The 13,097-nt window shown below is 29.8% G+C and overlaps 1 protein-coding gene across 1 annotated transcript; it reads left to right on the top strand. All coding sequences in view use genetic code 12, as the record gives it.

Moving 5' to 3' along the window:
• Positions 1-9,877: 9,877 nt before the first annotated feature.
• Positions 9,878-10,915, top strand: NRG1 (Nrg1p; the record flags this gene model as incomplete). Its single annotated transcript, XM_002550635.1, has 1 exon — positions 9,878-10,915. One exon carries the CDS (start codon positions 9,878-9,880, stop codon positions 10,913-10,915), a length of 1,038 nt encoding a protein of 345 aa, XP_002550681.1.
• Positions 10,916-13,097: the final 2,182 nt, after the last annotated feature.

The following is a 13,097-nucleotide window of genomic DNA, read 5'->3' as shown; positions in this document are numbered from 1 at the left end:
TTAATTATAGCAGGAACTAAACAATACCAATGTATCATTTAAACAATCATTTGAGTTGCATAATCAGGATAGTTCATCTTATCATTACAAAACATAGCCCCCGCCCCCTCTCCCTTTAATAATAATAATTAAGATTCAGGTTGAAATAACGTATCATTGTACCATTTCACAAAAACACGAATTTTATAATAATAAATGTTCTAAATTCAAATTAGGAAATTTACCAGCAACAATGATTTAAACAAAAAAGAACTTAAATTCTAACTCTAATACAGAGGTTATAATACTCCGAAGTTATATTTTGTAAGATTGTTCTAGACCATACTACAATTACAGATCTCGCCAATAAAGAACAATATGAATTAGAACCCAGTAACACCACCACCACTACTACCACTCCTTAACAACAACGACAACAACAGCAAAATGATAACCGCGTTAACCGTATTGCCATGATAACCCACGCATATTTGCTTTATAATTATTCTCTTACACAGGTAATACCCTTTCAACCCTTTTTCAGACTTCCGGTACGTGTTGTTATATTTTCGGTGATTCTCTTTGTTTAAACCCCTTTCATGAATTTCCAAAAAAAAAAATAATATTTGTTCACATTCCTGGAACATTCGATTTGTAAATTATTGCATCAATTAAATAAAATATCATCAAGATTTACCGCGGGAATGAATATCATGTATCAAAATAATAAATTTTTCTTATTTGTAATAATATATAAACGAATCCGAGGAATATATATATAAAAAAGAACAAGAACAGCAACTATAACCAAAAGTTTTTGATATCATTATGATTCATTTTGACATAATTTAAGGATCAGCGATGATACCAAGAAGAAAAAACGTCGATAATTGCAATAAAGTTGAGGACATTTTATGTACAAACATGTTAATGTGGAGAATAAGTATTAGAATAAAACGGTATCCCCCAATTTCAATAATGCAAAACATATAAAATCATGAATTTCAAGTGTTACTAAATTCTGGTTAACCAAGCAGCAATAAGAAGCTCGAAATAAACTTGAAACAGTTAATGTTGATTAGGAAACCAATTAGACCAATGGAAGTTTAAATATAAAAAAACCACTTTGAAATAGGATTCTTATGGTTTGTATACCGTAATATGCTTGGTTATACAGTTATAAGAGAGTAGAAGTATACTAACCAAATTTCCGTTCTGTATTGAATTTGCTCATTTACTAAGGAATATAATACTTCATGCATGGGAGTATGTTTTCTTTCATTCGTCGTTGTTGAAATGAACTGAACTGAAATGAAATGAACTATTCTTTATATTCGGATTAGGTAAGATGTATAGTATCTGAAACGAGCTGAAATTTATCAACTTGCAAAAACAAAAAAAGAACAATAGGAAAAATATAACTAAAGACATAACCAACAACATGAATCTGTTCTAAATATGATACCAAGTGTTCAAATCAACTTCATCAAAGAAAGCATGAGTTGATTATTAAAAAAAAAATAGAAAAATAATTCTAGAAACTGAATGCATATTTTGTTAAAAAACTCATCAAATTGAATTGGAATAATAATAATAATATTAATAATAATAAAAATAAAACATGCGATTCCTCTCATACTCATGAGTATGTTTTATTAAAATATTTTTGTAGTTATATTGAGATATTATACAAGAAATTTCAAGTATATGTATAATTGATAATATGATGATTTCAGTTTTTACACCGTTTTAATTTTCACATTTCCATTGTTTTTATTCCCGCTATGTTCATATGGGATTTATCTTCCACCATTTTAAAAGATGTTCTTTTCTTATATATTGTATAATCAGAAACTATTTCTCTCATTGATGCAAAAGAGTGTAAATGAAGAAAATTAAATTAAAAACAAATAACTCGGATTATACGACCCAGTATCCGGTTACTTGGTGTATAAGCATTAATACCCGAGAGTAACAAGCCTGTACGTTTGGTGCTGACGATGATGGTGATGATGATGATTATAATAAATATGAATATGTGTAAACAATTTGACAGGATGAAAATAATATGTCTTGGAATTTAATAAATGGAAATTAAAATCCACTACTAGATAAGAAATGCCAATGGTTTACTGTTGATATAACCTTTTTAGAATTAAAATAGTAGCGAGGGATTTTTGACGTGCTAAAGTGTAGACATATTAATTACTTGAAATTCTTAGAGTTTATTTGTGTATCTGGTTATGTTTCTTTTAAATTCATATATAGTAACATTGTTATCGTTAAATTTCAAATTTACTGAAGTTTGTACTACTTCTCTCTTTTGGATTTCTAATTTGGGTTGAATTTAACAATGTATTCAACCATTTATATAGGTACTTGTTAAAGATGGTACAAATTTGCAATCAAACGCCCTGAATTAAATTATCTTTACTTATAGTAAGGAAATTTATCCTCTTTGCTTTCACCAAGACAAGGAATACAACAAGTCCATTAAAACCTCTGTTAATAAAAGAAAACCAAACCTCACTGGATATGGATATACACAAACAAGATAATGATATTAGTGTAAGATATCTAAACTTTATTCTTCTTGTTCTCTTTACAATTCTTGTTTTATTTGTTCATTCTTAACCATTGATATATTTCATGTTGAATACTTCTTTGTTTTTTGGTAGCTTTAGACTTTCCCATTATTGCTATCCCCATCCTTCTTGTAGTAAACAATGGGTATACCATACTATCCACCTCATCCAAATTAGGAATTTATAGATGGTTAAAAAAAAAAACAAAATCCCAATATCAAACTCAACCAATAATGGTAAATATTTATATTTTAGTCAAACCTCCTCCCCTCCAAGAATAGAATTAGACAACGACTATATACATATATATTTGCTTTTTTTTGGTATCATAACCGATGATATTTTCACTGTCATGTTAATGGTATTAAATAGATAAAAAAAAGTCTAAACCAAATTTCCGCTGGATTTTTTGTAGTACGGAAGATATTCTCTTACATGAATTACAAGAGGAACTCCGTTGATCGGGCGGGATGTGGGTAGAGAAGATATGAAGAAAATAAAATCTATTATCAAACTCGATTATAATAACAATAATTATAGATGTTGCATTATTAAAATATCAGAGATGTCACGTGCAGTCGAGCACACTACCAATTTGTAATTGTTCTATTCATAATTTTTTTTTTGCGCCCATTTATTCTATTTTACACATTTTGAATCAAGGGTAGTATTAACTACAAGGATATGTAACCACATCAAAATGGATTTATTTGACGAATATATAGGAACAAAAAAAAACAAAATGGGGATGAATGTATGGAAGGACAGGGTATTTCGGATTAGTTATTATCCTAAATACTAAACAAAAGTGTCAGCCTTCTTTGTTTCAAGTATTGAAACCCCCAAGCCCTGTTGCAATGTTAAATTTAAACTTTGTTTGTTTGTTTTTTTCACTTTTACATGGGTGTACTTGTTTGCTTACTTGCTTGCTTTTTAGTTTTTATAGTTAAGCTATTTGGGTTTTGTACTTAGAATTGTTGTTGTATTATTTCTCTGGTAGTAAAGTTTATACTTTATGGTTTGTGGGTCAATTAGAAATAGAAGACAAATTTAACATGATTTGGTTTGTTGGTATTTACTAAGATTTATATAAACTTGAGAATTCATCTCAACTGTAATTTTATTTTCTTATTGAATTCCAAATAGTACAATTAGGTTTTTTTAGTAGAATCAATTAAATTTTCTTTTTTTTTTTTTTTTTTGATAATCGTTAGATACCAGCATACTTGAAAGGAAATGATGGTTGATTGAAACAAAAACTAAAAGAGTCAATTGATATTAAAACTGTTATGCTTGTTAGGTATCATAAATGAATTACGAATATATTCTCAATTAGGGATGAATTTTAACAATAAAAATGGATATGACTATCAAAGGAAATAAGAAATACAATTGACTTATTGTATGGTTATGATGATCTAGTATGACGTATAAAAATAGGACAATTAAAGAAACTCTCAACCAGTCCAAAAACTTTATTATATTTATTATGACATGATCACGTATGTGCTATGCTCGTATGAGACTATTATGGATTTATGATATATGTATAAGTTTGATAAGAAAACATTGGTAAGGCTATCATTCATAACCAAAAGAATGAAAGGTATATACACGTGTTGAATAAGAGTTAAAAAAAAATAAGTGAAAACTTTGTAGTTGGCGTGTATTTCTTCATCACGAGTTAAACACAGACCAATCTATATTTAGATACAGTAACACGTTTGCTACCTTTGTTCTATGAAAAGTTTGGGGAGAAAGATAGATAGATAGATAGATAGATAGAGAGATAAAGTTGAATGCAAAGAAGTAGAAGTTTAATTAACTTACAATGGATTATTATGATTACTTATTATTGACATCATTGAGAGGAATTTCTTAACTTTCAGTTAAAGTTATACTAATTATCTTCTGAATAGTAAAAGAACAATCCTTTTTATTCTTTTTTGATTTTTCTTTCGTTCTATCATTTGTTTATGTATTAAGTTAACTCATAAACAGTAAACAAATTTTGGAATACAAATATGGTCAAAAGAAAACATTTTGTAAAGTCTATAGTGAATTTCATTTACTTTTTGCTGAAAATTCCGCACAGAAAAAGCCTATTTTGGTCATACAAGTTGCAATACAACGGATAATTTTTATTATTGTATTTCCATTTGATAACTTAAGATTCATTAATATTAATTTCTATTATTATAGTATCCACTAGCATAAGCATGACCCTCTGTTATCATTATCACAGGTATATATTAATCTTTAAATTGGTTGTCAACTGAAGGCTAGTCCCTCAGGTACAGGACGGAAAAATATTATTGCGGAAATTTGAATTGATTGCAATGGTACACGCACTCCGTGGGATCCATGATTCACGTGACACCAATTACTGCGAAAAAGAGAAAACTAAAACCAAAAAAGGAACACAATCTGCAAGAAAACAAAAACCATGAGATCCGGGAAATTGTGGACCTGCAACAACCAAAACACACCAAATAACTCATGATAGACAAAAACAAAAAAAGGGGCGAAGGAAGTCAGAATGTGTGATATTGAAAGAGGTATACAAATCCGTGTATGCTGTATATGTTGTGTCAGCTCATGTAAATAGGAGACATCATCACTGTATTGATTGATTTAATGATCAAGCATTTTTCTGTATAAAAAAATATGATATCATCAACATTGCATATCGAACCCAAGTATAATCTAACGAAGAAGAAAAAGAAACAAAAGTAGAAAGTAAAGAGAAGGAGAATAAGACAAAATAAAAATAGGATAACTTTAGATAGAATCACTTTATTCCCTTATTTCACCTTTGTATGAAGTTTTAAAGTTATAGGAAATGTAGTATCTGTATAATGTAGATGTTTAGTTCTCCATTTCTTTTTCTTATTTTGTTTGGTTCTGAATCTAGTTGTGCCCCATGTAATTTCAGTTGCACATTCTAAACGAAATTTTATAATTTCTGAAAAAAAACCAAGTTATTGAAATAACACGACTAAAGTTCGATAAATGAATGAATGAGTGAATGAAATACAATGGGAGGTGGTAATAATAATACCAATACTTGTGATTAATTCTATGAGATAAGGACTGTGAATTTTAATGTTGATTGTACTTACAGCTGTCAAAAAGTAACAATCATAGATTAAGAACGAAGAACAGGTTATCCAACTTACTCAAACAAAACCAAACATGACTACATTTGCGCACTTGTGCATACATAATACAAAAATTCATGAACATAAAAATTGAATATACAATTTGTACTACTTAAGCTTAACCCCGGAATGAAGTTCCTTCCTTTCTTTTGTAATTTTTGATGCCCATTGTACACGTATGGTACGATGTAAAAAAGAAAATAAAACAAAAAAACAAATTTGGATGATTAAGAGGAATCACAAAATAGGATAGGGTACTTAGTTGAATTATGTTGGATATTGTTTAAAAATTAAATTCAAATGATAAAAGGTGAATCACCAGGGTTAATACCCTTGCTTTCAATTTCCCCAACAAATGTGGACCAATACCAATACATTGTCTCACTATAGTTGCTATTCTTATAGTTCAATAATTTAGTTCTAGATTTTATATTGTAATAATCAGCGATAAATATTAGATAGATAATTATAGAGATGATGTTTGTGTAGGGGGCAAAGAGTTTTTAGTATATTTGAAAATTAAAAAAGCCATGCTGACTCGGAGGAGGATATATTAACAAAAATAAAACGTGGCTAGTCTACTTGTGCTGGTGATTCAAAAAAAAAAAGTATCACCGTATTCCTCTTGCCCCAAGTTTGAAGTACTAAAATGAAAAAAATTTAAACACTAGTATATACAAGAAAAATAAATTAGTGCCATTTAATGGTATAGATCATCAAACGTTACCACAAATTTAATCTAACAATACGGTGAGAACTGACTAGGAGGGGAGGGGGGAGGAGAGTGGGGTGGCCTACAAAGAGGAGAAAAAGTGGAAGAAGTGAAGAAGGTGACTATATCTATGATAGTTTGGGAAACCTGGTAAAGACAACTGAAATAAGTATAAATTACGTATCACGGGGACAATTTTTTTTTTTTTACATATTTTACTTTTGGTCAATTTACGTCGATTCCCATGATCTTTTTAATTAATACTTGATCAGTAAATTACGAAAAATCCCATAATAAATATGTTAAGATCAGATATATATATATATATACTATCGTACTAAAATGAAATATTCAAGGTACAAAATACCATGGACCGCGCGATCCAACATCATACGATATGATTTTTTTTTCCTCGCTATTGTTTTCTTCTTTCCTTCTAAGTGGTCCTCTCTTTCTTTAACTTGTTTAAATATTTTAGTTAAAAATTCAGATCGGATCTGTATTCTTTAAATTGTTTACCCAAGGAAAAGCGGTAATATGGATTACTACGACGGGGTGAGTTTTTGTAATTTTTTTTTTTGTTTCTGTTGTCGCATGTTATTTATTAGTGGTGGTGGCATCAAATTTAGCATGGTTCAGGGCGGTTAACATTGATTAGACTATTGTTCTTTTGGGCCATAGATTCATTTAGTGATTCTAATTCTCTTGAATGAAAAAAAACTTGTAATTTAGTAGTTAAACACATGATTCTACATTTAGCCATGAATCTAGTTCATATTTTTTCCACTTACACTTACTCTTTTATACCATTTCCACAGAATTGATATTCTTCCTGCATTGATCAGGGAGATATTAACAATAATTGTAATCATGATTTTTAGTTCTATCTAATTACTTTGTTTGTTCATTTTGAGCTAAATACACAAATAATTTTTTTTATGGTGTGACATTATTGTTCAACGATATTGTTACTGTAAGATTTATTTTCACATTTCCTATTATTATTTCAACTCAGGTGCCCTTGATATTGTTCTCTGTTTCTTATAGTGGTAATTAATCTCCATTTATTTTCTCCCCCAAAATAACTTCCATAACTTTAGATTATACAATGGGATTCATTACAGTGTTCATATTCTTATGCAATGAAGGTTTACGCTTGCGTTTAGGGATTAAATGGAAAGTAATGCATATATGATGAATTATTCGGAAACGGTAACTGTATAATGTAATTATAAGATCACGCCTACATATTATTGGCTTGGTGGATATGGAATTTGTTGTACGAACTATAAAGTGGAGGCAACTAGCAAAAGTGAGAGAGAGGGAAAACAAAAAAGAGTTTATGTAATCAATATAGGGAACACATAATGCCACCACTTGGACTAACGTAATGAAAAATAGTTTTGTTTTTAGTGTTTAATTTCTTTTTGAGCACTCACACACGCAAAAAAACGTGAGCAGGTAGTGTATATCTCCCAATTAGTATGTGCAGGAGATCAGATTTTTTTTATTTCAATAAGGTTTTGTGGTGCAGTAACACAAAATTATGAAGCTCTGCAAAATTAAAAAATAAACATTTCTTTTTTTTTCTTCTTCATGGAAATGATATGACACAAAAAGGGTTTGCAAAAAAAAAATTAAAAATAATAAAAGTTTAAAGGATTCTGTTTCTGTGTCACATCCCGATTTACAGAGGTGTGCAGTGCACAAAAGAAAGATGGGATGGGCGACGTTGCTGAGATGCGTGTAACCATGTTGCGCACAAAAAAGAAAAGCAAAAAAAGAAATAACTTGACCTTTTTTTTGGCCAGATGTACACGCCAGCAACATCGTCGTGCATATGATGCAAAAAATAAAATAGAATTAAAATACATACAAAGGAGGAAAAAAAAAGAAGAAAAAAAGGGGGAGGCTCGGGCGAGGGGGGTCGAGTTACTGTCGCTAGGGAGGATCAAGGAGGGGAGTAGTAGTAGTAGTAGGTGAGGTCAGGAAGTAATTGGTGATGATGGAATAGTTTGTAACCAAGGGAAAATAATTTCTAGGGAGTTTGAAATGTTATACTTACAAGAATTAATCTTTACTACTAATTGGTTTGTGGTTTTTTGTAATCTCCATGAAACAGTGAATAGATATCATAATTAACAAGTTTCGTAATTCCTCAAATACAAGGAAGAAGCTTGCAATAGCATTTTTTTGATTTGGAGGAGAGGAATAGAAAGAGGAAGAGGATGAATATCCTATTGATGAAATAATGTAAGACTACTTATCTGTATAATCTACTTGAACTATTACCAGATGAAATGAGAAGGAAAAAGAAAGAATAACAAGCGCTGAGAAGAGGGATTGAACAGTCAAGGAGCAAAAAGAAAGAAAGAAAGAAAGGGAGGAGAGGTTTTTTTTTTAATATATTTTCATTCACTGATGATGATGGGTTATGTGACATTTAATAAGAAGATGTACAGAGCGTACTATTCAAATTTACTTGAATATGTACTTACAATGGAATATTCAATTGTACATCACATTGCATAAATATTTATGAGAATCTACACAAAGTACAAAACTATTATTTACTACTTCTGCAGCAGCTGTTGATGCTGATGCTGATGCTGATGCCACTAAAAGGATACTTTTAAATATTTAACAGGAGTAACATTTACTGTAGATCGACTTAATTTGAAGAAGAAGAATTAGATGTAGAAGAAATTAAATACAAAACCAAAAAAAAAAAAAAAGACCAAGTGGAACTTAAAACAACACAATAACCTACATACATTTCCACTCCTTGTTTTATTTCTGGTTATTTGGTTAACAGTTACATTAAAATTTTTAAAGCAAAAATTACAAAAAAGTAAATCTTAAACATACAATGCAAATATAATACAAAAATAAATAAAAAAAAAATAATATCTAAAAGAGAAGAAGAAGATGTAGAAGTAGAAGAAGAATCACTAAAACAATCTGTACATGTTCATATTCATTATAATAATTAAATACAAATAAAAAAAAAGGAAAAACAAAAAAACAGTAAAAGTTGATATCCTGGCAATATAAAAAGATCTTGAAATTTCCCTTTTTTTTATTTTTGATTATAACCAATATTTCTATTTATATATTTTTATATTTTCATTCAATACTCCTAATTAGATATACATATCCTTTCTTTATTTCAGTTCAAACAATCTTCATTTATATATTCCAGGTTCTAAATTTATCCTTGATTCCAATCTACATTGACACAAGTCTATATCTATAAATCTCACACGCTGTATATTATTTTTTTCTAACACCAAGCACACTACCTTTTTTTGCTGCTAAAAAGAAAAAGATTTATATATAAACTCACACAGATACAACAAAGACACATTTTAGAATATCAATTAAAAAAAAAAAACCAACTAACTTTTACTTTTTATTTTTAATAACAATAATTATCAACAATGCTTTATCAACCTCAAATTACTCCAATTCAAAGCAGTAAATTATTGCCAGCTGCTAATACCGGTGCTTCTAATGGTTCAAAAAAATCCACAAGCTTACCTTCTTTTAATGAATTGTTAACTTCAATTCCTTTACCAACAGATTTCAAATCTTCTGCTAATACTACTCCAAAATCTACAAATTTACCTTCTCCTTCTTATAGCTATTATTCATCTTCCTCAAGTTCAGTACCAAGTAGTATTCCAACTATTGGAAGTACTATTGCTTCTGCTACTGTCACTTCTGCTACTGGTTCTGCTCCAATGCAACAACATAGATTACCAACTCCACCATTATATTCCACCTCACAACAAGTTTCTCCTAATTTACAACATTCTCAACCATCTTATCAATATTATAACTATCAACCTCAACAACAAGTAGTTATGGTTGGTTCTACTGCTGGTCATGTTTTACCACCACCACCACCTCAACAATATCAATCACAACCAATTGTTAGACCATCACCAATTCCAATCACTCCTACAACTACTTCTTTTGATATTAATCCAAAAATACGATCATCATCAACTGGTGATTTATCAAGTCATCCAAATCATTCACGTGCATCTATGTTGCCATCATTCACACCAGTAACAACAGCATCAATAAATACAAGTCCAATTTCTACAACAAATACTAATACTACTACTACTACTACATCACCTAAAGATCCAAGACGAAAACATGTTTGTAAAGTATGTTCTCGTTCCTTTACTACTTCTGGTCATTTAGCTAGACATAATAGAATTCATACTGGTGAAAGAAAACATGAATGTCCTTGGCCAACATGTGATGCTAGATTTGCTAGACAAGATAACTGTAATCAACATTATAAAACACATACAAATGGTAAAAATAAAAGAAATAGAAATCATAACAACACGAATGCTACTACTGCTACTGTTGCTGGTGTTCAAGGTAATATTCCTGTTATTTCAAATCATCATCTTAGTCATCATCATCAACATAAATATAATGGTAAGAGCCTTGTTTAATAAACAAAACAAATGCCTTTTTTTTATGATATGATTTTTTGATGATATAATGATGATTGATGACCTTTGATTTCTTCCATTTTGTCTTGTTTTAATGAATGTAATGAATAATCTATAGTTTAGTATAATGTATACTTTTTTTCCTTTCTTTAAAGTATGTTTTATGTAACACAGTCTTGATAGATCTTAATTAAATTGTAGAGTAATGGAGCGAGGGTGGGGTTGGATCTATGAAGAGTACTTACGGGATGACATATTAGACTAGGCTCTTCTTGTTTTTTTGATAGTTCTCGTAATGCTCTAGTTTATCCAAGTTGATTATTTTCTTGTTCATGAGTTATTATTTAATCATCTGAAGTGGACATTGATTTCCATTAATTTATACATCAAGACTACATTTATAATTATTTCACAAGTTTCATTTGTCTAATTGCATAATGAGAGTATCTGTAGATATATGTAACCCAAGTTAGAAGATCTCCATTGATTATAGATCTCTATGATATCATGTGGATACTTTTTTTACAAGGGAGTATACCACGGAGGATTCTCAATTTACAATAAATACATAATTATAATCATGGGTTTGTGGTTGTAAAGAAGTGGGGAAACATAAATGATATGGGTCTTTCCTTTTCCTTACAATCATATTATATACAGTTATTAAAAAAAAAAAAAATGATGAGGTTCAATTATTATTTTCTGACCCACGCTAATTCGTATGTTCATTAATGAAATCTTCTTTATACTGGTTGATAATTGATGGTTGTACTTTTTTTTTCTCTCTCTTTCTTTCTGATGTTATTTTTGTTCCCTTAATATTTTGCATCAACTTACATGACAGGTGATTTTATGTTTGGGAGCAGAGTTATTTCTTCTTTCCTTTTCTTTGAGGAGTAGTAATAATAACAATGATAATAATAATAGTTATTGACTTATCCACAACTTTAATACTCAATTGTGGTTAAGGGTGTGTCTTAGATTTAGATTTTTTTTTTTTTTTATAGTTTAACATCAACCATTTGTATTTCCTTTCTTGGACTGGGGATGCAAATAGAAGTGTAGGACAGAAAAGTTTAATGAAAGTATAATGGTTAAATAACTTTGTGAGTACTTCTAACGAAATGTGTTAAAAGGGGGCCAAGCAAGAAAACAAGCTAGTCAGTGCGTTATATTACGCTGAAATGTACGATTTTCATTCATACTTGATGACGTATTGAATATAACATTAAAGATAGATCTGTGTGACCTGTCAGCTGGTACGTATGATGAAAACCAACATCGGTTATTGTGAGTGCAAATAATAAAAATTTGCTCACCTGGATCGTGTTTGTGAAGTCGTTTAAATGCGTCACACATGATGACACACACTGACACACCCACCGAACGGTCTGCGACCAGCAGATGAAGATCATCACCATCTACACTTGATGATGGCATACAGACAGAGTATACAAGTGTTGTTTAAATATAAACCACTCTGTCACTCTCACTTTCACTCTCACTATTGTAATATTATACATTTCAAGATCTACAAACAAAATACAAGAAATTTCATTTAAAAGAAAAGAGAAAAACTAATTTGCATATATCAGCTGATATGACAGTATACATTATCAATGTCAATGTGGGAACTAAATAAGTGTATGTATTCTCTTGAATATCTGTTACAATATTACTACTTCAACATACCGAGGAATAAAAATATAAAATCAATCTAGATCTCCTTCTACTACCCACTCACTAGTGCTACCATGAATAGGTTGAGATATATAATAACAATCATATCTAAATGATAGAGAGAGATAGAGAGAGGGGTAATGGGAAGAATTAATAAATAATAAAAACTCAATGGAGAAATAATAGACTTAACCCAAGTGAATATTATCACATTAATTTACGTGGTAGTGCCATGTATTATACTTTTGATTTTTATTTTTCTATTTCATGTTCAAATAGGTTATGCATGAATGTCCCAATTAACAACCCTTTATTGAGCAAGAATAGTAGAAAAGATGAAAAGAAAGGAAAGAAAATACTGTCGTTCCCTTTCTTATTCGTATCATATTGTGCCTATTCTAAATATTATTATTAATTTGAATGAAAAGAAAAATGAAAAAAAAAAAAAGATCTGGCTATATCTACGTAAAGTACGTATGTATCTCTATGTGGTGTACCTTTG

Source organism: Candida tropicalis (assembly GCF_000006335.3).
Source record: "Candida tropicalis MYA-3404 genomic scaffold supercont3.7, whole genome shotgun sequence".
In the NCBI taxonomy this organism is placed as follows: domain Eukaryota; kingdom Fungi; phylum Ascomycota; class Pichiomycetes; order Serinales; family Debaryomycetaceae; genus Candida; species Candida tropicalis.
This window is presented reverse-complemented; position numbering and strand designations above follow the sequence as displayed.